Source organism: Sturnira hondurensis, unplaced genomic scaffold (assembly GCF_014824575.4).
Source record: "Sturnira hondurensis isolate 20B ecotype Veracruz unplaced genomic scaffold, ASM1482457v3 Scaffold0004089, whole genome shotgun sequence".
Taxonomy (NCBI): domain Eukaryota; kingdom Metazoa; phylum Chordata; class Mammalia; order Chiroptera; family Phyllostomidae; genus Sturnira; species Sturnira hondurensis.
Window position 1 is genome coordinate 164,879 of NW_028076720.1, and position 24,647 is coordinate 189,525.

Here is a 24,647-nt window from a genome sequence, read left to right on the forward strand (position 1 = left end):
CATGCCCTGTCTTTAGGATTTATGTGATTGTTTCCTTGGGGGATCGTTTGACTTGTTCTCTACAATGCCCTTTACACTGGAAGTTGGGTCTGAAGGCGGAATTGGATTGCGGTGCAACATTTTTGGTAAAGACCCATCTTCAGTGGTGCCATGTACTCCCCTCGGTGTGACATCAAGAGGCAGGGAAAGCCAAATTGTCCTCTTTCAGGGGAAGGCCATCCTTGGTTGTGGGGGTAAAGTGAGGCGAAGTTCTAACTGCTGCAGGAGAGAACAGTAATACAGAACTGTCCATTTTCTCTGCCTTTCGGTGTGTTGGTCTGGCCAAGCCATTACCCATAGCCAGTGAAGGAAACAGTTCCTCTGGAGGCCACATCTTTGGCATCTCTTAACACCACAGGTGTGGGAGCAGAGAGGAAGAGAGACCCAAGAGCGGGAAGAGCTGTGGTGAGGTGTCCCCCAAGGTGAAGGATGCTTGTAGAAACTGTCCCTGCTGAGCGGGAGCCAGAGCAGCTCGGAGAAGTAAAACTGGAAGAGGAGGAGGAGGAGGCTACCAGCCCAGAGGACCCCAGGCGGCCAGAGATAAGGCTCCGACCAGAAGTGGCTCACCAGCTCTTCAGATGCTTCCAGTATCAGGAGGACATGGGGCCCAGGGCATCGCTGAGCCGGCTCCGGAAGCTCTGTAGCCACTGGCTGCAGCCAGCACTACACAGCAAGAAGCAGATCTTGGAGCTGCTCGTGCTAGAACAGTTCCTAAGCGTGCTGCCCCCACACCTCCTGGCCCGGCTTCAGGGCCAGCAGCTGAGGGATGGCGAGGAAGTGGTGCTGCTGCTGGAGGGTGTCCAGAGGGAGTCCATCGACGTGGGGCCACTGGTAAGAGGGTGGCAGCCAGGTGGGCTGGACAACTGGTGGGACAGACAGGGACTTTATGGCCCCATTAAGAATCACTGAACATTCATCCCTGGCTAACATAGCTCAGTGGATTGAGTGCGGGCCTGTGAACCAGAGGATCGTGGTCTGATTCCCAACCAGGGCATGTGCCTGGGATGCAGGGGACGCATGAGAGGCCACCATACATTGATATTTCTCTTTCTCTTTCCCTTCCCCTCTAAAGATTAATTTAAAAAAAAAGAGGCACTGAACATTCCACTTTTCTACCACTGCCAATTCCTTAACCTCCTAGTTCCTCCTCTGTCTGATTCTCCTTTGCCCCGTTTCCGCTGGGAGTCAGTCAGACATGGGTTACCACCCTGTCTGTTGCCTAATATGGTACATTTTTAACAGGATTTTAGTTTTAACACTGGCAAGAATTGTCCCCGTGCAGACATCACCTTGGAAGAACCGGGAGTCCCTTCTCAGGTCTCCATCCATAGCCCCAAAAAGGAAGGGCACCCAGAAAAGCCTCCAGCCCTGGAGCCAACGAAAGGACTCCTGCCATCCCAGCCAGGGCCCTCCGAGTCTGCTGAGTTGGAGGCCTGGAGACTTCCTGCACATTCGAAGCAGCCACTGAGCCCAGGTCCCAAGGGGACATTTCAGGCCCTGCAAGAGAGCGGTGAGGAACTACTGGCCGAGGGAAGGCGGGAGCTGGGAGACCAGGTGGGGAGACGAGTGGGCAGCCTCTCTGGTTGACAGGAATAGATGAGCACCACGACGCCTCTCATAGGTGCTTGGTGAGAAATGCACGTTCTCACAGCCTCATGATGGATAAGGCTGGCTTCTCACGGCTCTTTCTCTCCCTCCCAGTACTGTCAGCCCCCCAGGACCGAGAGGTATGGCCTGAGGAGAACTCCCACGATCAGGAGCTGGCTGCTGTTCTGGTGAGTTGGGCTTGTCCCCTCACCCCAGGATGTTCTTCTGCCCCAGGTGTTCATTGCCTCGGCCGTTTTAGCAAATCCATGTTTTCCTGGATTTAAGCCTAGAAAGCTCTTTATTTCCCTCAGGACTCAGAGCCTTCTTCCTCACTCGTTGTGGGTTTCTGCCCCTTCTTTCACAGGAGTCCCTGACCTTTGAAGATGTCCCAGTGAAGAAGGCATGGCCTGTGCACCCTCTGGGTAAGAACCACTCCCAGGGCTTACGACTACTGAAGCCTCTTTCTTTTTGGTGGGATGTGATTCCTGAACATCCAGACCCTCAAGACCCTCCAGACATTTGGACCTCTTCAGCAAAAATGGGCTATTGTGATGAAAACATATAGACAATCTTCTGGAGGGGTGTGTGTGAGTCCAGAAAGTATCTAGCCATGTAATATGAAAAATGGAGGCATTTACTGAAGAAGGTACAACGTATAAGAAACATTGTACATAGGAAAATGACACCTCAGTCCCCTTCAAAGTCAGCACCTTGGGACCTTACACAAAGCTCCCAATTGCCATCAACCGCCTCTTTGTAGTTTCTTGAATCTCATCAACAGTCTGAAATCTCTCCCCTTTAAAAGGTGATTTTAGTTTGGGGAAAAGGCAGAAGTCGCAGGGCACCCAATCTGGGCTGTAGGGGGGCTCAGCCACCTGGGTGATTTGATGTTTCTCCAAAAAACTCTGCACGAGATGTGATGCATGAGCAGGTGCATTGTCGTGAAGCTGCCCATCACCAGTTGCCTATAACTGCAGCCTTCTGAGTCATCTGCATAGTTTCTGCAGAGGGATGTTGAAGGTTAATGGAAAATTTAATCAGATTCTCTGCTCTACGTTCTCGTCATTTTGAATGCAACTGCCACCTAGTACACATGCTCACTCGTCAGCACCTACGACCCCCACTAACGAGTACAGGGAAGTCATCATTGCTCACAAATGCATATTCTAGTCCACGTTCCTTGGCTGCCAGGTTACAGCAATGTCACACAAACCATTCTTATTATGTTAACAATGGTTAAGCCCTGGCTGGTGTAGCTCAGTGGATTGAGCGTGGGCCTGTGAACCACACAATCATGGTTCGATTCCCAGTCAGGGCACATGCCTGGGTTGCAGGCCAGTTCCCGGTTCCCAGCAGGGGACTCACGAGAGGCAACCATACATTGATATTTCTCTCCTTCCCTCTCCCTCTAAAGATAAATAAATAAAATATTTAAAAAATTAAAAAAAAACAATGGTTAGACTTCTGGACAGACATTATATATATAGATATATACACACACAGACATACACAGGTGGGCAAAACGAGCATGTGAAACCCAGTTTATTGTATTATTTTTGTATTTTTCATACAAACAACTGTAAACCTATTTCTACCCCACCTTGTATATATTCAAAGCCCCAGGTGTGTGGCCTAATCATCAACTTCTTTAACTCTGAGCTTGTAAAATCAGTGGCCACGGGAGCACTTGCCAATGGGTGTGGGGTTTCCACGTGTGTCAATAACCAGGTTAGGGACACTGGGGAGAGGTGACAGTGACACAACACTTTGAATGCATCTCGGGGCCCAGATTTGTGCACTGTTGAACAGTTACAGTGGTGAATTGTATGTCACTTAACCCCACACCCTCTGCCAACCCACCAGCTTTGCAAGATCCTAGGTTTCTTTCCACCTCCAGGCAACGAGGTTCTGGTGGTTCCTAGGAGCCCTGGGAATAGGCCTGACCAGTCCTGACTTTGGCTTGTTTTACAGGATTTGGAAGCAGAAGCCGAGATGAGGCATTTCAAGAAGAGCCCAAAGAGGGTGCCTGGTCTGCTGCCCTCTCCGCAGAGTCTCAGGAAGGTAGTCCAGGCGTGACAGAAGAGCCCCATGCGCAGTCACTTGAGCAGGGCCCTGGAGTGAGCCGCCCTCATGGAGGAGAGTCCCCTGATAGTAAGAGCGATGTTCTAGAGGCCAAAGTGGCCGGAGGGGCCTCCAAGCCGGAAGCAGAGACGAAGTTCATCTGCACAGAATGTGGGGTGAGTTTCACAAAGCTGGCCCGCCTGGAAGGGCACCAGTTGCGGTCCCACCCGGGTGTGCGGTCCTTCCCGTGCCTGTGCTGTGGGAAGACCTTCGGCCGCAACTCTATTCTCAAGCTGCACATGCGCACGCACACGGATGAGCGGCCACATGCCTGCCACCTCTGCAGCCACCGCTTCCGCCAGAGCTCACACCTGAACAAGCATCTGCAGACACACTCTGAGCCCGCCTTCTTGTGCGCTGAATGCGGCCAGGGCTTCCAGAGTCGGACCAGCCTCCTGCAGCACCTGTTGGCTCACGCCCAGGACCAAAAGGCGCCCTGTACCACGGAGAACAAGACCAAGCCGCCAGAACTGGCTGTTGTCCTGTGCTCCCACTGCGGCCAAACCTTCCAACGCCGCTCCAGCCTCAAGCGCCACCTGAGGATTCATGCCAAAGACAAGGGCCACCAGCGCTCGGAGAACTCGGACGGCCTGCGCCGGAGCTCTGATGAGCGCAGGCCCTACGTGTGCAGCGACTGCGGCAAGGCTTTCCGGCGCAGTGAGCACTTGGGGGCCCACCTACGTGTGCACACAGGTGAGCGGCCCTTCTCCTGCCAGGTCTGCAGCCGCAGATTCAGCCAGAGCTCCCAGCTGGTCTACCACCAGCGGGTGCACACGGGCGAGAAGCCCTACGGCTGTCAGCAGTGCGGGAAGCGCTTTGTGCGCCGAGCTAGCCTCGCCCGCCACCTCCTGACCCACGGTGGACCAAGGCCCCACCGTTGCACCCAGTGCGGCAAAACCTTCAGCCAGACTCAGGACCTTGCTCGCCACCGGCGCAGCCACACTGGCGAGAAGCCCTGCCGCTGCAGCCAGTGTGGCGAAGGCTTCAGCCAGAGTGCCCACCTAGCCCGCCACCAGCGCATCCACACCGGGGAGAAGCCCCATGCCTGTGACACCTGTGGCCACCGCTTCCGCAACAGCTCCAACCTGGCCCGCCACCGCCGCAGCCACACTGGTGAGCGGCCCTATGGCTGCCAGACATGTGGCCGGAGTTTCCGTCGCAATGCCCACCTGCAGCGGCACCTGGCCACCCATGCAGGCACAGGGGATGCAGCGTCCGGGCAGGCCGAGCCCCCTCAAGAGTGCCTAGAGTGTGGCAAGAGCTTCAGCCGTAGCTGCAACCTGCTGCGTCACATGCTGGTGCACACTGGGGCTAGGCCTTACTCCTGCACACAGTGTGGCCGCAGCTTCAGCCGCAATTCCCACCTGCTGCGCCACCTGAGAACCCACTCCCGGGAGACCCTGTACTAGCTTTGCTCAGGTTCCTCCAGGCCTACCCTGTGCGCCTCTCCCTGGCCTCCTCTGCAGCCTAGGCCTGCAGGAGAGGTCTCTGCACCACTCCCCTTGGCCATGGTCCACCCCCCACATCCCTCTGGCTCCAGTTAACCCTGAATTAGTTTTTCCCTTCCCCTGAAGCATTTCTTCCTACCTCAGGAATGTGTTTCATAATGCCCAAGTAAAACAGCCTTTAAAAAAATAAAAGATTTTGTATTTAAGCACTGATTTTTACAGAATGTGGTATGAAGATGAACTAAATTTACAACTTAAATGGTTCATGCAAATTGTCTTCAAAATACATCACACCTAAGATGTTCATAAGATTTTACATGCATTTTGGAAGAAATTACACAGAAGCAGCTGCTTTTTCAATGAACCTAGCCAGTTTCACATCTCTCTTGGTCAGTCCGCCACAGTCACGTGAGGGGGGGCCTTTGTTGTTCATATTAGCCCATTCCTGGTGCTTTACCTTCTCTACTTACAGAACAACTTGAGTCATGAAGCGAATGCCTGATTAAACATTTTTAAGAACTGTGTTGATGGCATCTCATTAAATTCCAGCCATCCTGCTGCTTTTAAGGTCAAGTGTAACTTGTTCCCTCTCGGCTGATGTGGCCATGCGGCTGGGGCTGCAACCTCCCAGGGCCACCAACAAGCTCTGTGTTGCCCTCAGTACCTCCATCATGGCCACTGCAGAGGCCTGTCCTAAAACAGCCTTCTCGACAGCCGTTCCTCTTATTTTTACATTCACCCTCATGCCACCTGCCATCTTCCCCACTGTGCCACACTGCGGTAGCTTTCTCCCTCCACCACCCCAACACCTTCAAAAGTAGGCTAGATGGGAACAGATCTGGGGAGCATTCCCCCACCCCAGAAATGCTCAGAGTTGGGTGTGTGAGCCGGGGTGGCCAGATGTCACAGCCAGCCATGGCTAGGGCCAAGGAATCTCACCTCAGAATTCTTTCTCTGGAGTCGACCTAATCTGTGCTGTTCAATACAGTATCCTCTAGCCATATGTTCCTGTTTAAATTAATTAAAATTGAATAAAACTTAAAATCCCAGATTCTGGATGATTATGGGAAACCTGTTTTGGAATGTTGGTACCTAATTCAAATGAAAAATGCCAGCAGTTGAGATGAAACCCACCTGCTGCCAAGCTGATTCATCAGTTGGGGACCCACAACTACCCATAATCCTCTAAACCCAAAGCTGAATTGCCATTGTGCCCACCTTCTCCTTACCCATCAGGCATTCTTGGCCTGCTCCCCGCTCTCTGAACAGTTTTGTCTTTGTGTTTGTTTCTGAGTAGAGCTGGAACTTGTACTTAACAAGAGTTAAAGTTCATCATACATTAATCAGCTACTAGAACTTACTATCTTTTACTTTGTTGTTACAATACTGGTAGTTCTCTCTCATTTCTTTTTTAAGATTTGATTTATTTTTAGAGCGAGGAGAAGGTAGGGAAACAACATTGTGAGAAACTGATAGGTTGCCTCTTACCTGCCTCGACCACAACTCAGGCCTGTGCCCCAACCGGAAATCAAAGCGGGCCTTTTACCTTGTGGAACAATGCACAACCCACACAGCCACACTGGTCGGGGCCCGATAGTCTTCTCTTAATCAGGAATAAAACCAAAAATAGAAGGGGAATATATTTGATCAAAAGAGAGACAATGGGATAAATGTCTACTCGGGACCAAAAGTGTCCAAGGCAGCGATGTTCAAACACTGCCACAGGAAGCATCCTGGTGCGCCACAAGGATTTTTAAAACATGTGCTGACCCTCTTTTCCCTTAGACTGTCACATAAAAAAATGACAATAGTCAACACGATAGCCATTCGGTGTAAATGAATAAAAATTATACCTATGTGTTTTTTAAAATATTTTATTTATTTATGTTTAGAGGGATAGGGAGGGAGGGAGAGAGAGGGAGAAACATCAATGTGTGGTTGCCTCTTGCGTGCCCCCCACTGGAGACCTGACTCGAAACCCAGGCATATGCCCTGGCTGGGAATCGAACCAGCGACCCTTTGGTTTGCAGCCTGGTGCTCAGTCCACTAAGCTATGCCAGCTAAGGCTATACCTATGGTTTTTGTCAGATCGGCAAAAAATATAGTATATTTTTTGGTGTGCTGCAGAATTTTAGTAATTAGTTTATGTGTTCCATGAGATGAAAAAGGTTGAAAATCGCTGGTCTAAGGGCAAAAATTAAAGGCATGATGCAGAGAGAATTGAGGATGAGAATTCAATTCACGAACTTAACGATAATGCCAGTGGGGAGAACAAAATGAGGTCAGTTCTGTATTGATAACAGGAATTAAAAGCAAGAAATAATCCCAAAGAAAAAACGCCCAAAATATTGAAATGGCTTTATATTTACCTTAGATACAGACTCAAGACTAATTTCTAACCTGGTAAGGAATATGGCTTTTGTGGGCACGACATTCCTTGTCGTCGAAGTGAAAGCTCTGGATTGGACTAGGGATGTCCCACACAGCCCCCTTCCTTCGGCCTTCCTTTCTAGCACCCGGGCGAGCAGCAGATCAAGGGAGCCCCTTGCTGAGACGACAGTCTGGGGCCCCTTCCGCACGGAGCCAGGTGGCCACTGCCCACCAGCCCCTTTGTTGCTCAGACTGGAACTCGTTTACTTTTAGTTTGATACATTACACGCCCTCCAGGGACAGAGTGCTGCATTCGTACAACAGGTGTGCTCAATTAGTATAATTTTAAAATGTTTCATTTGGAAATGTCTTACGTTTTTTAAAAGAAATGCACATTCTAGTAGGTCCAAAGAAATCACTTCAATTTGCAATACAGTCAAAGATAAATTCTCAATTAAATCATACAGTTAGCACTATCAATTCAAAGTTAGTACCTACAGAAACCCTACAGTCACACTACGAGTTAGTCATCTGTTCTTTGTAACACACATGACACAGTGGTGCATTTCCACACAATTTACTTAGGTTCAGGCAAAACTTTTCAAATAATGGAACATTACCAGTATCTACAACTAAACAGGATACACAAATATATTGGATAATACATACTTTACAGTCTGATTTATTATTTTTAAAATGCAATCATAAACTAGGACAAACTATAAGCCCCTTGAGTGAACTCAAACATTCAACTAAGAACATAAGCACGACATGAGTAACCGAGACAGGCCAGTAAGCCGGGACAAGTGGAATAGGGAAAGACAGCTGAACAAACTGGCCCAGCAAAGAGCCATCTACAGCCAGATACAGAAGGTCACCTCCTTAGAAGTAATACCTGGGCCTCAGTTGTCTCAGCCCCAGGCCCGAAAAGCAGCAAAGCCGGGTGGGCGATGCCAGGACCAGCTGCTGCAACTGAGGACCCCCTGCCCTCGCTCCGATGAATCACTGGAGACCATGACCCTGGAAGGGCACACCTGGAAAACTGATGAATATTCCATTGAGATGTCCCCTAAGACTTCCCCTAAATTCCCAGACCAAAAAAAACCAAAAAACCTTCAAAACAAAGAACCCAGTTCCTGCTCTCCCTACCAGGAGCATGCCCTCTCCTTTCTCTTCCTCCTCTTTGGCCCACACCGGCACGCACCTCCTACACTGTAAAGGACCCACGAGACCTGCAGCCGGGGGAGCAATGGGCCGCAGCAGCAGCTCATCCCCAGCTAAGCCCCCAAACCTGTCTCCAAAGCCTCCTTTTCTGACTTCTCAGTGAGCTGACAGCAGCCCCGCCTGGGCTCTCTCCTGTTACTCTTCAATCCTAGGCCCTTCCTTATTTCACTGTCCCCAGTTACAATAAATTCGCTCTCATAGTCACCTGCACTTGTGTTGTAAACTCTATCCTGCTCTAAGTCCCGCTCTGGCCTGGTTTCTGTCCAGGGTGGACTTTACTATACTGTTATGTAGTTCCTGCTGCTGTTCCAGAGGTAAGGAATTACATTCCTGTGGGAATGGGGTGTACTCAGGGTTCAGCCAGGTTCTGAGAGAAGCTCACACACGGAACTGCCTACTTTCCTGCCAGCAGCTCCACAGACACGAAGACTTCCCCTTGTGGCTAAACCATGAGAGTTGTACCTACTTATTGGCTGACTGGACTCAGGCCAGCACCAGGCTCAGGTGGTTCATCATTACGCATGACATTGAGGTCAGAAGGCTGGTGCCGGAAAGGCTACCACCTCCTTAGCCCTCAGTCATCACTCTGTGCTCACTTCACCCCACCCAGGGGCTGTGTACACACTTGGCTGCACCAAAATCGAGAACAGAAGCAAAGGGGAAGCACGGGGGCTGTGACAGGCTGTGATTGTTTTCTGACACTGAGCAAATACGGTGTGTGCATAAAGGCCTCATTGATGTTGTTCTGGGGAGAGGGTGGGTAGGCCGCAGACCTGCTCCTGCCTGCTGTGGTCTGTAGTCTCCGCTGTGACCTTCATTGGAGCCAAGAGCTCACCTCAATAACCTGGCCCAGGTAACCAACTTCATGTTGCAATATATTTAACAGGTGGCCCAAGAAAACTCTTTTTCTTCCAGTGTGGTTCACAGATGCCAAAAGGTTGGACACCCGTTAGGCCTAAACTGACCTATGGGGCGGGGGATGGGAATCAGTCGGCTTAAATGCCCCCTGCTTCTCTCACTTTCAGTCTTACCCCGTTCTCAGCTTGCCATCTCCCTGTAACTAGTCAAGCCATGTGCCCGGGGACCAGGTGTCCGGCATTTCTGCTCCGCCATCAGCATTCCCTGACTTTGACACCTCCCTCAGGCTCTCTGTGCACTCACCCACCACACAGGTGTGAATTTTGTCTAGTGTAAGGTATGAACCACCCTGACGTGGCACCTTCACCATTATCATCATCATAAAACCACCCCACCCAAATTATGCAGAGCACGGGAGTGCAGATATAATCCACCTGGTCTCCTTTAAATTGGATAGTATCACAGAATGTGTCTGTAAGCCTGTGCAGTGAAGAGACAGAGTCGTGACCAACAGCAGGCACTGTCCCTGCTCACTGGGACTGCAGCCCACAGCCTCTGCTCCAGGCAGCACTGTGGAGCCATAAGGCTGGATAGCAACCCAAGGAGAGGCCACTAAGTGACTCAAACCATGGGGGTGAACCCTCTCGACCAAGGCCATCAGCTTGGCTCTGTAGGAGACATGAAGAGATTGGCTCCTAGGGGAACATGGCAGAGACACAGAAAAGCTACAAGACAGAGAGGAGCCCATTCCCTGGGCCCAACAGACCACCCCACCCTCACCCCAGCTCGTTCAAATGCAGACTCCTGGCCCCACCCGGAGTGAAGGGTCAGGGTGAGGGCGTGAGATCTGTATTTCTTAAGTTCCCTGGTTGAATCTGGTAGGGAATATTACAGAGGCACAGTTCTGGAGGGACTGATTTAGCTCCCGAATCCTGTGGAGAGTGGGGAGTGAATGAGACAGCCCTGGTTTCATGCACGTATCACCCAGGAGTGCTGAGGAATCAGTGACTCCGCATCAAGAGTTCTCCTGCAGGCAACTGCAGACACCCCAGTGTGGAGGCAGAAAGAGGTTTTTAAAAATAAGAGGGTGTCCTATTAAATGGGAAGAGTGCTGGGTCTGGGGTGGTGACCTGCAATGAGGTCCAGGGGCCAATTTGTGGAAGGTCACCCTTGAGGCCACTGATGTCACCTAGGACAAGCAGCACTGCTGCCCAGGGGTGGTCTCAGAACTGGTTCCAGTTCCTCACCCACACGGTGCTGACTGGGATCTGGTGGAAGCAGAAGAGGGTGAGAAACTTCTGGAAAAGGAGCAGGGTTGGGGTTTAGTCTCCCGATCAGGCCTGTCTTCTAAAGCAGCGCTCCCTGATCTTTTCGGCCCCAGGGACCGAAAGGGGGATGCCAGGGTGCAGGAGCTCAGGTGAGGTGGGGGGTGGGAGGCTGAGCTCAGGTGAGCTTAGCTCCACTTGTTGGCCAGCTGGGGCGGGGAGGAGGGCAGGGCGACAGGAGGCGGAGCACAGGAGTGCGTCACTTGCGCCTGGAGGCCCTGGTGCCTGGAGGCGGACAGGTAGCGGAGTTTGGGGGCCCCTGCTCTAAAGATCCATACAGACGTGAGCAGCCGTTGCCTGGCAGGGTGAGGGCTACAGGGCATCAGCCCGCTGCGCTCTTGAGAAAAGCCAGCTATTCCGGGAAAAGCACAGACCTGAGGGGGCAGCGCGCGGCGGCGCCTACCATTTCTTGTGTTGGGTCCCAGAGCCAGACTTTGTCTCCCTGTCACCCATTTATGCCCAGCTGAATCCATGCTGATCCCGCCCCTGGGAACGGAGAATGAGGCTTAACAGCGATCACAATCCCCTACAGGCCCGCGGTGGGAAACCCGGCCCCCTCAGTGTAGCGTTGTCTTCACCTCAGCAGAAGGTGACGCCCCCCACCAACAGGGGCAGAAGGGTCAGGAGGAGGGGCATCGGTGGCGTTCCAGAGGCCTGGTTGATCTCACACTGACAATTGCAGGGTCCTGGCTTGAGAGTCGCTTTGGGCGGCCTGGGGGAGTGAGGGCCAGCGCTGGGGGCCGGGCAGTCCAGCCATTGGGGACCCATGGGTTGGGGGGAGTCCGGCTCGGCCTTGACGCTGCCCTTGGGAAAGCGCCAGTAGTAGATGCCCTTGAAGAAGTAGGTGTCACCTGCGGGGTGGGCGGAAACGCTGCAGGGCTGATCCAAGTTGCCCCAAGCCCTGCCCCTCTGGAGGGTTCCCCAGAATCATTCCCCAGGATGACCTCAAGCCCCAACCCCAAGGGCCAGTAGCTTGCAGTCGGGGGGCCTCAGACCCTCCCCGCGGGCCCTCCTACCTGTGTTGCTGACGGTGACATCGTCGGGGGTATGAGGCGCCCCCTCCCAGAGACTCAGGTCGCGCGGGTAGCCAGGGTCTGGACGTGCGGCCGCTTCATCGTACCGCCAGTAGCGCTGGCCCCGGACCAGGTAGGTCTTCCCGTTCAACGGCCACGAGAACACAGCGTCCACCTCCTCCCCGGGGGGCAGCCCCAGCTCTGCCAGCGGCCGCGCGGCGCCCTCTAGCTGCCGGTCATGGAACACCCAGAACTCGGAGCCTGCAGGCAAGTGGCTTGTTGAGCAACTGCTCCGGTGCGGGTGCCCCACCCGTACGGCCTGCCCCCGCCCGCGCCCCACTCACCGCTGAAGAGGAGGATTCGGCCATCTCGGTGCCGGGCGTAGGCAGCCTGGATGACCCTCACCTGGGCAGGCAGCCCCTCCCAGAAGCGATGGAGCCGGGCAGGTCGGGGGGACACCAGCTGTCCTGAGGGTTGTAGGCGCCAGAACCAGGGGCCTGTGGAAGAAGGGATGGGCATGGAGCATGAGATGGCAAAGGTCTTGCCCCCCGCCCCCCCCCCCGAGTGTGTTGCTGGAACTTCATGCTGGGCGATAGGTGGTTCATTTGGAAATCAAGGGTACAGTGGTTCTAGGGTGACTGGCTGGCCCAGGACTTACTCTCTACCACCACTCCCACCCCCCATCCTCATGGGGTCCCCCCCCCCCCCCCCCCCCCCACCCCCAGCCNCCCCGCTAAATGCAAGCAGAAGTTTATTTTAGAAAGTCACACAGATAGAAGAAGTGAGCTCTGGAAGAAGCAAGCCAGCTGGGCTGCTTGGGCTCAGGATGCAAGTTACAGAGGCAAAAAAAAAAGGGGGGGGGCCCTTGGAACTTAGGAGAAAGAAAGCAAAGGCCTCCTGGGGAAGGGGAAGGTTCTGTGGGGCTTCAGAGGGAGAGTAGGAACTGGGGAAAGAAAGGGAGTGAGGAAAGGCATGTGCCAGGTGCTCAACAGAGAGAGCCACCGCACCCCCCAATTTGAAAGTCCCTCATCCTGGGAAACCCCATAGGCCCTGTGGGCTCATGCAAAGTGGGTAGGAAGCCAACTCTATGGGGCCAGGGAAGATCGGAAGTGACTCACCTTTAAAGAAGAAGGTTTCTCCACGGATGTTGGCTATGGCATCAAAATTGCCATCACATCGATCAGGGACAGGCAAGGAGGGTCTGAGGAGGAAAGGAATGATGAGAAGAAAGGGGTCAGGGCTCCTCTCTGTACTGAGCCTTGGTGCCAGTCCTGTGGGGCAGGGACTCTCACCATGGCCATCTCATGGGGGACACCAACCAGGGGGAGCTGGCACAAGATCACAAAGCTGGAAGGGGACTCACCTGCCTGGGGGCAGGGCAGGGGGCAGAGGAGGAGGAGCCAGGGGTTTCCTTGTGGGCTCATCGTATGGGGTTTGGGGTGCTTTCCCTGTAAAGAGAGTCAGCAAGGTGTGGGCTGCCTGACCCTGGGGCAGAGGCCACACCACGAGAGCCACTCATGCCCCAACCCCTGGTACCGTAGAGCTGCTGCAGGCCTTCCCGGTCGTCCTGGGACAGGCGGTACTCCGTGGGGTGGCCCACAGGGCCCTGGTAAAAGGGCCTCATGATGGAGTCGGGTGCAGAGGAGTGGCCCAGGCCCAGGGCATGGCCAAACTCATGGACAGCCACAGCAAACAGGTCAGTCCCCTCACCATCTGCGGAGGAAGGGAGAGTGGGTTGGAGCTGTGGCAGCCAGGTAAGGGGCAGCAAGGACGCCCCCAGGAGCGGGGCCTGCTGGCAGACAAGAACGGCCAGGAGACCCTCTTCCTTCTTGTATGAATTCACTTAATCAGCAAGTGTTTTTATTCATTAGACACTGGGATATCAGGCTAAAGAGATCTATAGAACAGGTTAGGGAAAGTGTAGGAGGAGACAGTCTGGGGAGAGAAGCGGCAAGCCTAGAGTGATGTAGGCCTGCCTACAGGAAGAAAAGACTGCATACATAAACCTGGGGGGAGGGGAAGCAAAAGCCTGAGGATGCATACAGCTCTCTAGAGGAAGCCCCAGCCCTTGGAGTTCCCCCCCCCACTCCCATCTCCAGCCTGTGGTCAAAGGTTCCTGCCCACGGACCTCCCCGCCACCACTAGGAATGTTGCTGAGTACCCTTGGCCTCTGTTCCCAAGACCTCCAGAACCCCACTGTCTTTCCTTCCTCCCCCCTCCTTCCATCTGCATCCCTGCAGTGCCCACATCTTCTCTATATCTATTTTTCTCCCCCATCTCTCCCTCCCAAAGCCTCCACCCCTCCCACCTCCCTGGGGTCCTGGCTTCTCCTCCCCACCACTGCGGCCTTCATCCATCTCCTCAGAACCCAAAGTTTCAGCATGCACTCTCTGACCACAGTCTGCTGGCCTGGGTGGCCAGCCTCACTCTCAGCCTCTCTGAACACAGAGGCCTCTTCCTTGGGGACCTAGCCCAGGCGCCAGAAGCCAGCGTCTTCACGCTCCCCATTGCTGGCCAAATACCAGCTCCTCATCCACCCATGAGCTGCCTGCTGGCTCTCCTTTAGTGGACAAGGTCAAAGGAGACAAAGACAGCAAAAGGGGGGGCAGCACCCAGGAGGTATCGATTTCCCCAGATGTTGATCTATTTCATGGAAATCTCTAATTAGGGTCAACACTGTTGAAAGTGGGTTTATTGGAAATGACGTGGTGTACTGAGAAGCAACTTCCTTTCAGCCACTAAAGGCCACTGGGTGAGCGTCTAAGAATGAAATGTTTGTCTAAGAGGGGCAGCAAACCCTTGTCCTCGTTAACTTCTCACAAAACCTCTACCTCCAACCCCATTTTACAGGCCAGGAAATCAAGGTGTAGAGAGTTCAAGTTAAATGACGGAGCTGAAACTAAGGCCGAGCACTCTGACAGTGCGTCCTGCTTTTGGCGGTGACTTCAGGTGGTCTTGGTCACGCTCAAACATACTGATGAATTCCCCCGTTGACTGTGGGTTTTCTCATTGCTCTGAGTCCTTTTTCTGAGAAACCGGAGGCAGTTTGGTGTCTTAATCAGGTACATCTCCCATCTCTCACCCCCACCGCCCTCCTTGCGTTGGTTCTCCTTTGGCCACAACCCTTCCTTGTACCCTTCTCATGCTATGTGGCTGCAGGAAATCTGGGGCCTTAGCAGGAAGCTTCTTTGCTCTCTGCACTCCGCCCCACCCCCAACTCTTAGATGACAAGTGCATTTTCTATTCCATCAAGACAGGTCATCCTATGCACCGTATCTTCAGACTATAAGACACACTCCCCCCCTCAACTGGGGAGGAAAACGAGGGTGTGTCTTATAGTCCGAAGGTAGCTTTACATTCACATTAGTGAAATATTATTTATGTCATTAAATATTTTACATTTTTTGCTCACAATTTTTTTCCTATTTTCCTCCTCTAAAACCTAGGTGTCCTATGGTCTGAAAAATACGATGATCTGTAACTTCCTGTGCACCCAGAACAGGCAGCTTCCTCTCCCCCAGGCTCGCCTCCTGCCTTTTGCCCTGCTCCATTCAAGGACCCTGCCTCACCTTCTGTAGGACAAGAAAAATGCCCCATTCATCAGTCCATTTCTACATCTGTCCATGTGGCCATCTATCCATCCCCAGACTCTAGTAACTCATCCAGCATCCCTGAATGCTCAAGATTCCCTCATCCTAAAATACTGCCTGGACCTGCCTGCCCCACACCCCTTCCCTTCCCTGGCAAATTAATTTGGTCAGTGATCTAAATTCATTCCACCTCCTCAGCTCCTCTTACTCCCAACCCCACTATGGTCTGGGTCATTTCCCCATCCACCACACTTCCGGGCACTAAGGTGACCAAATCCAAGCCCATGTAACACTGCCACTGCTAACTACTTCCTGTTCCACCTTTCAGATTGTTCTTTCTCTATTTCTTTGATTTTTCTTCCCCTGATGCTTACCCCATACCTCTTACTGTTAAACCTGCCACCAGGCCCAGCTCTGACAGCAGCTGGCAGTGAATGGAGCTCTGCTGTGTCAGGCCCTGTGCAGAGAGCTGGAGGTGAATTACTCAAGTCCTCAAGTCCACACTACCAGCAGGTGCTATTATTATCCCAGTTTCTCAGATGCCAAAACTGAGCACACTGAAGTCAAGCGACTTATACACATAGCCAGCAGAGGATCCCAGCCTTGAGTTCCACTCCTGTGCGTGTGTGTTTTAAAGATTTACCTTTAGAGAGAGGGGAAGGAAGGGAGAAAGAAAGGGAGAGAAACATCAATGTGTGAGAGATACATCAATCTGTTGCCTCTCATACACCCCCACCTGGGGACCTGGCCCCCAACCCAGGCTTGTGCCCTGACTGAGAATCAAACCTGCGACCTATTAGTTCATAGGCCAGTGCTCACTCCGCTGAGCCACACCAGCCAGGGCTAAGGTCATGTTCTTGAATGCTGTGTTACACAGTCTCACTACTGTGGATGCTAGCTGCACCCTGTCCAAATCTTCTCTGAGCCTGCGTACCCAGCCTCGGGTTGTCCCCTTCCCCAGAAAATGGCTCTTCCTCCCAGGCTACCTCTGCCCAGCAGGTGGCAGCTAATGGCCGATTTGGGACTAGGAGAGCTGGGCACCGCACCTGCAGCCCACCCTGCAGCACCACTTGGGCTGCAGCCCTTCCAGTGGGGTCAGGCTCCTCTGGGGCTGAGGCTGCCTCCCTGCCCAGCTTCTTTCCCCAGCCTCCTCCTGTTTCCCTTTCCCCTCAAGAACGTGCCCCTGAGAAACTGCTTACATAAGAATTTCCATCTGGAGCTTTGCTTCTGGGGAACCTAACCTAAGTCAAAGGAGTTCAAACTCTAGAACAACATACTGAACCACTGAGGCACCAGCTGCACGATTGCCCATAAACACCGCAAACATGCCCCCACCTGAACTTGCTTCTACCTTCCCCCAACCTGGGCTTCCTCCCCCCACATTCCCATCTGCATTAACAGGGCTTGGTCCTGCAGGGGCCAGCACCCCACCCTCCTATACCCTTTTCCTCTAGGACCCAACGGACTCCAGTCTTGCCGGTCCTGACTAAACTTCCCTGAGAGTTACCCACTGCCCCTGTTCACCACTTCCCATCACCCCCCACCATCTCTCACCTTGACCCTGTGGCAGCTCCCTGCCTCGCTGCCCCTATCTTGGCCTGCACGGTAGCCAGTGGTCTTTCTAGAAGGTGAAGCCTCCCACACCTATGGCCTCCAGAATCCTACAATCCAGACTCTTCCCTGTGCTCTCCGAGGCCCTTTGTAGTACGATACCTCCCATCCATCCTCTGTGGTTTCCCTCCCAACACTGGATTTTCTGCCTTCCAGCCCAAATGTCCCAGGTCCTTTCTCACCCCAGTGCTCCCATCCCTGACCACTCCTGACTACTCTGGAGTCAAGCTGCTCACTGGCTGGCCCTTTCATATTGTACCCCAGGAGAGTGTGGTTTTGTATGTTAGCGAGTACGTGTGCGTGTAATGTGCAATGAACAAAGTCACTGCTCCCAGGAAGCCTCCTTCAGCCAGAAGCCGACCCCGCCTTTCCTCTGGGCACCCACAGACTTCCCTGTTGATTTCCTGCAGTTGTGTCACCGCATGTAGCGCGTCCCGACTGCCGTGAGACAGTTTCTCTTCTGACTCAGCTGCTGGACTCTTCCCCTGTCCCCAAGATTCTGATTGTTTATCTTTTTTATTTTTGGATGGAGGGGAAGGGAGAGAGAAAGAGAGGTAGAGAAGCATTTGATGTGGGGTTGCCTCTCAAGAGCCCCTCACCAGGGACCTGGCCTACAATTCAGGCATGTGCCCTGACTGGGAATTGAACCTGCAGCCCTTTACTTCACAGGCCGGCGCTCAGTGCACTGAGTTGTACCAGCCGGGGCTGTTTGTTTGTCTTTAGAGAGTGGAGAAGGAAGGGAGAAAGAGGGGGAGAAATATCGATGTGAGAGGAACATCAATCAGTTGCCTCCCATACACATGCCCAGAAAAGGGACCAAACCCGAACCCCAGGCATGTGTCCTAACCAGGAATCAAACTGGCAACCTTTCGCTTTGTGAGAGGATGCCCAACTCAACCACACCAGTCAGGGCTGTTGTGCCTCTTTAAGTCCTCAGCCCCAGTTCAGAGTTGAGTACCTGACAGGCCTCTGTGATGGGTAATTTTTTATGTTAACTAGGCCAGACTACGGTGCCCAGTTGCCTGGTCGAACACCAGCCTAGATGTTGCTTTGGAGGTTATTTTGTAGGTGTGATTAACGTCTACAATCAGTTGATTATAAGTAAAGCAGATTACTCTCCCTACTGGGGGTGGGTCTCGTCTAATCAGTTGAAAGGCCTAATGGCAAAAAAAGATTTCTCAGAGAAAGAATTCCCGCTCCAAGACTGCAACATAGAAATCCTGCCTGGGTTTCCAGCCAGCTGGCTTGCCCTATAAATTTTGGACTCAAGATTGCAACATCGGTTCTCACCTGAACTTCCAGCCTGTGGGCCTGCCTTACAGACTTTAGACTTGCCAGTCCCACAATTCTGTGAGCCAATTCCTTAAAATAAATTACTTCACACACACACACACACACACACACACCCCCTATTGGTTGGTTCTGTTTCTCTGGAGAAACCCAACTGACACAGACCCCATTGAGAAATGTAGCCCTGGCTGGTGTAGCTCAGTGGCTTGAGCAAGGGCCTGCAAACCAGAGGATCGCGGTTCGATTCCCAGTCAGGGCACATGCCTGGGTTGCAGGCCAGTTCCCTGCAGGCCAACTCCCAGCAGGGGACACACAAAAGGCAACCATACATTGATGTTTCTCTCCCTCTCTCCTTCCCCTCTAAAGATAAATAAATAAATAAAATCTTGAAAAAAAAGAAATGTAATTTAAACCTAATTCTTAAGGACAGACAGACCTGGGAAGAGGACCTCTCAGAGAAAGGAATATCGTACCTTTTGATCCAAAAGTCCAGATTTCCTCATCGTCGAAGTGAGTGTCCCCAGAGATGGAATGCTCCCCGGGGAAGAAGGCGTGGGCTAGGGTCCCCCCTTGCCCGTCAAAGGGGTAACTGTCCTGGTGGTAGGCCCGGGCAAAGTCAATAAGGATGTCAGGCTCTGCTGGGCTCTGAGAATCCATCTCCTGGAATTTGAGGCCTGACTCAACACCCCACGCGGTCAAGGCATGGTGCATGAGACTCCTCACGGTCTGCTGGCTCAGCGCAGAGCTCTGGGGGAAGGACTGCACCCTGGGGAAAGAGGAGCAGGAATGAGGATGGCAAGGGAGGCAGAGACCAGGGTCTAGCAGGTAGGCCCAGGGTGGGGTGGGCAGCCAGACCTACCTCCATGTCAGAGTTCGCTTCTTCCAAACACTGCTACTCAGAGCATAGCGGCGGCGCCTGACCAGCCCTGCCACCCCCAGCACGTCGGGCAGGGAGCAGCGGGGCTTACGCATGGTGGCCATTGTCACTGGGTCTGTAGGAAAGGTTGGGAGTGCAGGATCAGCAGGACAACATGCCCTAATCATGGTACCAGCTAACTTCCTATATGGGGAAACTGAGGTTCAGAGAGATTAAGAAACTTGCCCCACTTGGATTTGAATCCAGGCAGTCTGATTCTGGAAGCCAGTCATGCCAAATCATGACACTGTCTTTCTGGGCGGTGTCACCCTCTGTACCTGGCCCTGGAGGGACTGGCTGCCTCCAGGTGGTGCTCAGAGCTTCAGGCAGGGATCTTGGGGTCCTGCCTCCCTGAACCCTGGCAGTCGTACTCAAGAAAGGAGACCTGGGGGTGCAGTGGAAACTCCTTTCTCTGAGGCTAGAAACCCCTGGGAGGTTAGGTTACCCGCACCCTACACCATAACTCCCAAGACCCCATCACATCTGGATGAAGTCTGAAGTGCCCATGCCAGCTGGGTCTCTGGTTTCCTGTGGCTGGCCACGCCCTCCTGGATAGGAGGATGCCCGGAACCCCCTTTTCCAGCTGGGCTCAATTCACAGAAGTCTCTTCATCTTCGAAGGAACATCAAACCTCATCTCATTGGTTGAGGTCACAAAGCACAGGAGCACAGGTAGATGCCAAACACTGCTGGGCAGGGGACAGGGCAGAGAAAGACCCTGCCTTCCCTCACAGCTGGCCAGGATCCCACCAGTTCTCTCTTCTTCCCCATTCAACCCAACAGAGGAGCCTCCCAGCCCTGCCTCCAAACTGCGCACCCCTGTGATCAACCACCTCTCGTCACGCCTTCCACCCTAGTCCAGGCCATCACCATCCCTTGCCTGGACATGGCAATACCTCCTTCCCGGCCTCGGTGTTCCCCACCCTCCATTCTCCATCAGCAAACAGAGGAAATGTAAAACTGCAAAACAGATCAAGTTGCCCTCTTCCTTCAAACCCACCCATGGTTTCTAGCTATGCTTTGGAATCAAACCCAAACACCTTTCAAGCCTCCTCCCCATCAGGCATTTGCTTAGCTCCTCAGTCCTCTCTGATCACAGGTGCACACACAGCCTGTGCCTGAACCACAGGGCCTTTGCACTGGGCTGGTACACTCTTCTTCCACATCTTCCCATTTCTGGCTCCTCTTTGTGTCCTGAGTTATTGGTGTTAAAGGAGCTCCTCTTGACTCATGACAGCATTCGGAGGACCATGATCTGACTAGAATAGCCCCTCCATACCATTAACATTTTATCTTCTTCCAAACACCACCATCTGCCCTGGCCGGGTGGCTCAGTTGGTTGGAGCATCAGCTCGCACACCAAAAGGTTGCGGTTCAATTCCTGATCCGGGCACGTACCTAGTTACGTTTTGATCCCCAGTCAGGGCGTGTACAGGAGGCAGCCAATCAATGTACAGGAGGCAAACACACATCGATGTTTCCCTTTCTGTTTCTCTCTCCTCCCCCTTCCTCTCTTTAAAAATCAATGAACATATCCTTGGGGTGAAGATTTTAGAAAAAAACTTTTTATTACTATCTTTAATTATCTTGCATATTTCTGTTCCTGATCTCTAGGAACTATTTGTCTCTCTCTAGAAGGTCAGATCCATGAGAGCAGGGACCTTACCTACTTTGTTCACGCTGCACCGGTGGAGGTTGAAATGGCCTCTCATGTAAGAGATTCTCCACAAATATTTACTGAAAGAGGTATGCTTGAGAACCTCTTTGGGTTTTGACTTGAGATCAGCATTTTCATAGCTCTCATGACTCAGGTGCATGCTGAGGTTTAAGAATAGCTAGATAATGGTCAAGATGGGTGCAGAGGCAGGTCTGGGAAGGGGTTGGGGGCCACCTACCGAGGATGCCAGTCTCAGGCAGCCCTGCAAACCTCTGCATCACCTTGATGGCATCCCGAAGCTTTGCAGGGTTCTGCAGCTGGGCCTGGGCTGGGTGGGGTGGTGGCAAGTAGCCATAGCGTGTCAGCCAGTCCTGGACCATAGACGTGAACAGGTGAGTCAGGGGGGGCAGGAAGGGATGGGGTCCTGCCTTCCCACACCATCCTGGAAGCCTCACCTCTCACCAATTGGGAACCCAGGGCTTCCAGCCCCAGGTGCTCGCCTGGTTTCCTCTCAAGGTCCTGGCCCTCCATCCCCAGGATTGCCAGTCTTCATTTAGTCCTCACGCCCGCACCCTAGTCCCATTCCAGATCTTTAAATCCAGGTCCCAAACCTGACGAATCCAAGAATCCTGGTCCCCTGACCCCATCCCCAGTCAGTCACTCTTCAGACATTTGAACCAGCCCTCACCCGGGTGCCCGACATCGGCTTCCCTCTCCCCGCCCCCCTACAAATCCCAGGAGCCTTGGAAACCCAGCACTCACCACGCCCAGACTCACGTCCTGCGCCGCGGGCTGCGGGGCGAGCGCAGGCAGCGGCAGCAGCTGGAGCAGCAGCGCCAAGAGCCGGAGCATGGCTCGCTCCTGCCTGGGCAGCCGTGGGGCTCGAGCGGGCCTGACCGGAGCCGCCCTGGGGACCAGGGGGAGGAGTCTGGAGAACTGGGGTGGGGACTATCCGTCCGGTGCAGGACAGGTGGGGAGGGCAGGGAGGCTGGGGTCGAAGGCCCTGGGGAGCACGGAGCCGCGGTATGTGGAGTCCAGAGCGGCTGGGGTCTGCGGAGGGTTGAGAGAACGCGGGAGGGGTGGAAGTCCGTGCTCCGGCTCCGCGGCGACAACCCCTCTGGGTCCCCGGCTGGTCCCGACCCTGCGCACCCGACGCGCAGCGACCGCACGGCTCCGAAATGGCTCAGCCTTCGGGTGTCCAGCGAGAAGGTGCGAGCGGGCCAGGCGGTGGCCCCGTCCCCGGTCGGGACCCAGCGACCTCGCTTCGAGCTCGGGGCGGGGCCGGCGTGGGGGCGAAGAGCCCCAGCCGCCGTCGCAAGTTTCTCTTCCCAGATCCCAGCTCCCGGGCGAGGATCGATTCTGCTTTCTTGGGCTGCGCAGCCCTGCGGGGGCAGGCGCGGCTCTTCCGCCCGCCCCGACCGCTGTCCCCGGAGACCCCACGCAGGGAGGCTGGCGAAGCGCGGGGGATGTTTCAGGCCCGGACCGCTGCACGATCCCCCGCTCCGCCGGATCCGGGGGCGCGCCCCGCGGGTCGCTGCCGGTGCCCACGGCGTGTCCGGGGCGGTGCCTGCGGCCCGGGTGCGTCCCCCAGCCCCGCGCGCTGCCGGGGACCGTGCCGCTTCTCCGCAGGCGGGAGGCATCTGTGGTCCAGTGCGTTACAGAACAGAGGCGGGACGGAACGGTATACTGCTACCAAAAGGATCCCCTTTTCCTCGCAGGGTTCTCCCCCACCTACTGGTTCACCTTGCCCGCACCCAGAGGAAAGACGTCTCTCAATGCCAGAAACTGGTGAAAAGGAAATGTGTATTTAAAAGTTATACGGACTGAGAGTAGTGACTTAGTGTCCTCATTAAAATACTAAAGTCCTTTAGAATACCCACAGACGCACACAGTCCTTCCTTCTCCCTCTGCCCTGGTCTGGGGACCGTATCTCAGGAAAGAAGTAGAAGTCCATGATTCAGGCTCCTGGCACCATCAGCTGGGTCACTGCCACGATCTCCAGTTAATCCAAAGCCACGTGGCACCTTCTCAGGGCCCACCAGCAAGAGTCCTTCCACCCCCTTTTCTTCCAGGCAAAGTCTCTCCTGCTTCCTAAGCCGCGTACTCCACCCTCTTGGCATGGCTGCCGCACCTGGGTTTAAATCCCAGCGCCAAACTTCCTCTGCAGCCCCATTTCCCACTCCTCCCGCAAACAGTTACACTTGCCTGCACGCCCTCATTTTCCCAGCTTTACTGGGCTGCCACAGTGAGTCTGGGCAGGCGTGGCCCCCTGGCCTGGAGCCAGTCTTCTAACCAAGGTCTCAAACAGGCGCTGTAACCAGGGGGCGTTGCCTCCCAGTTTCATCTTGGGTGGAAGTCACTTCCATACCCCAGCTCAAAGCAGGGCCACAGCCATTTAACATATCCACGAAACCGGTTAAAGGTTATAGATATGTTAAATGACCATGCCAGAGGTTGGCTGCAAAGCTGTTGCTATGCAAAATAGCTCTCAATGGCCCTGCTCCAAGTGTCCCATCCCCCAGCTCAGAATAGTGGGGGGTGAGGAGATCCTATATATATTTTTTCTAATATTTCCTGGACACCCTGAGTTCTGGACCCCATTACAAATCCCTATTTGGGCCCCCCTCCTTGGCTGCACCCTGTTACAGTAACATCTGTTAAAGAACTCAGCACCTGCTTCTTGTTCGGAGGCAGAGATTTAGGGACCCCGAGAGCCTCGCCTCCCTGCCCACAGGGCTAGGAGGCTGGGCAGTTGAAGTAACAGGAGCCCTGGCTGGCGTAGCTCAGGGGACTGAGCGCGAACCAGACAATGGCGGTTTGATTCCCAGTCAGGGCATATGCCTGGGTTGCAGGCCAGTTCCCAGCAGGGGACTCACGAGAGGCAACCATACATTGATATTTCTATCCCTCTCGCCTTCCCTTCCCCTCTAAAGATAAATAAATAAAATCTTTTTAAAAATTTATTTAAAAAAAGAAGTAACAGGAGAAATCAAAGGGGGGCCTCCTGGCGAGTGACCGGTGTGACCAGTACAGGGCTGTCTCTGCAGCAGGACAGTCGGGGACCCCAGATGTTTTAGACAAAATACAAAGCAAGCAGGATAGTGAGCTAGAGATGCAAACTAAAACACTTGAGATCCTGCCTTGGTCCTCTGGGCTGCCATAGCAAACTACCACAGACTGGGTGGCATAAACGACAGAAATTCCTTTCTCACAGTTCTGGAAGCTGGAAAGTCCAAGATCAAGGAGCGTGCAAAGTTGGATTCTCCCACCATTTCGAGACCTCTCTCTCAGCTTGCAGGTGGCTGCCTTCTCCCTGTGTTCACATGGTATTTCCTCTGTGCCCATGCAGCTCCGGTGCCTGTGTGTCCAGATGTTCTCTTCTTTAACAGACACCAGTTAACTGACGTGTGTGGCTCAGTGGGTTCAGCAGTAGACTGAGAACTGAAGGGTGGCCGGTTAGACGCCGGTAAAGGCACATGCCTGGGTGTCCAGTTGGGGACAGGCAAGAGGCAGACAATCCTTGTGATGTTTCTCTCCCTCCCTGCCCCCTCGCCTCTGTAGAGGCCCTGTCTTCAGATGCAGTCGCATTCTGAGGTCCT

At 53.7% G+C, this 24,647-nt stretch overlaps 2 protein-coding genes across 3 annotated transcripts; one reads left to right on the top strand and one right to left on the bottom strand.

The window, feature by feature from the left end:
• Positions 1-572: 572 nt before the first annotated feature.
• ZSCAN10 (zinc finger and SCAN domain containing 10) lies at positions 573-5,270 on the top strand. Its single transcript, XM_037043377.1, has 5 exons — positions 573-870; positions 1,282-1,549; positions 1,741-1,814; positions 1,991-2,048; positions 3,598-5,270. Exons 1-5 carry the CDS (start codon positions 640-642, stop codon positions 5,154-5,156), a joined length of 2,190 nt encoding a protein of 729 aa, XP_036899272.1. The 5' UTR covers positions 573-639; the 3' UTR covers positions 5,157-5,270.
• A 3,695-nt stretch (positions 5,271-8,965) lies between these two features.
• MMP25 (matrix metallopeptidase 25) lies at positions 8,966-22,030 on the bottom strand. 2 transcript variants are annotated; one of them, XM_037043379.1, is made up of 10 exons: positions 21,826-22,030; positions 21,287-21,419; positions 19,336-19,468; positions 18,950-19,242; positions 13,522-13,698; positions 13,349-13,433; positions 13,104-13,186; positions 12,330-12,482; positions 11,989-12,246; positions 8,966-11,823 (listed from the first exon to the last, which is right to left on the bottom strand). In XM_037043379.1, the coding sequence occupies exons 1-10, from the start codon at positions 21,898-21,900 to the stop codon at positions 11,552-11,554; spliced, it is 1,662 nt and encodes a 553-aa protein (XP_036899274.1). In that variant the 5' UTR covers positions 21,901-22,030; the 3' UTR covers positions 8,966-11,551. The 2 variants fall into 2 exon arrangements, with proteins under 2 accessions (XP_036899274.1, XP_036899273.1); XM_037043378.1 differs by having other exon boundaries at positions 21,811-22,030.
• Positions 22,031-24,647: the final 2,617 nt, after the last annotated feature.

What these genes read in the sequence shown, in the direction of transcription:
- ZSCAN10 (XM_037043377.1), top strand. Translation starts at nt 640, where the DNA reads ATGGGGCCCAGGGCATCGCTGAGCCGGCTCCGGAAGCTCTGTAGCCAC. An exon ending in TCAGGCCCTGCAAGAGAGCG is followed by an intron (nt 1,550 to 1,740) that starts GTGAGGAACTAC and finishes TCTCCCTCCCAG; the next exon opens with TACTGTCAGCCCCCCAGGAC. An exon ending in AGGAGCTGGCTGCTGTTCTG is followed by an intron (nt 1,815 to 1,990) that starts GTGAGTTGGGCT and finishes CTTCTTTCACAG; the next exon opens with GAGTCCCTGACCTTTGAAGA.
- MMP25 (XM_037043378.1), bottom strand. Translation starts at nt 21,900, where the DNA reads ATGCTCCGGCTCTTGGCGCTGCTGCTCCAGCTGCTGCCGCTGCCTGCG. An exon ending in AAGCGAACTCTGACATGGAG is followed by an intron (nt 19,243 to 19,335) that starts GTAGGTCTGGCT and finishes CTCTTTCCCCAG; the next exon opens with GGTGCAGTCCTTCCCCCAGA. An exon ending in CTGGACTTTTGGATCAAAAG is followed by an intron (nt 13,699 to 18,949) that starts GTACGATATTCC and finishes CTTCCTCCGCAG; the next exon opens with ATGGTGAGGGGACTGACCTG.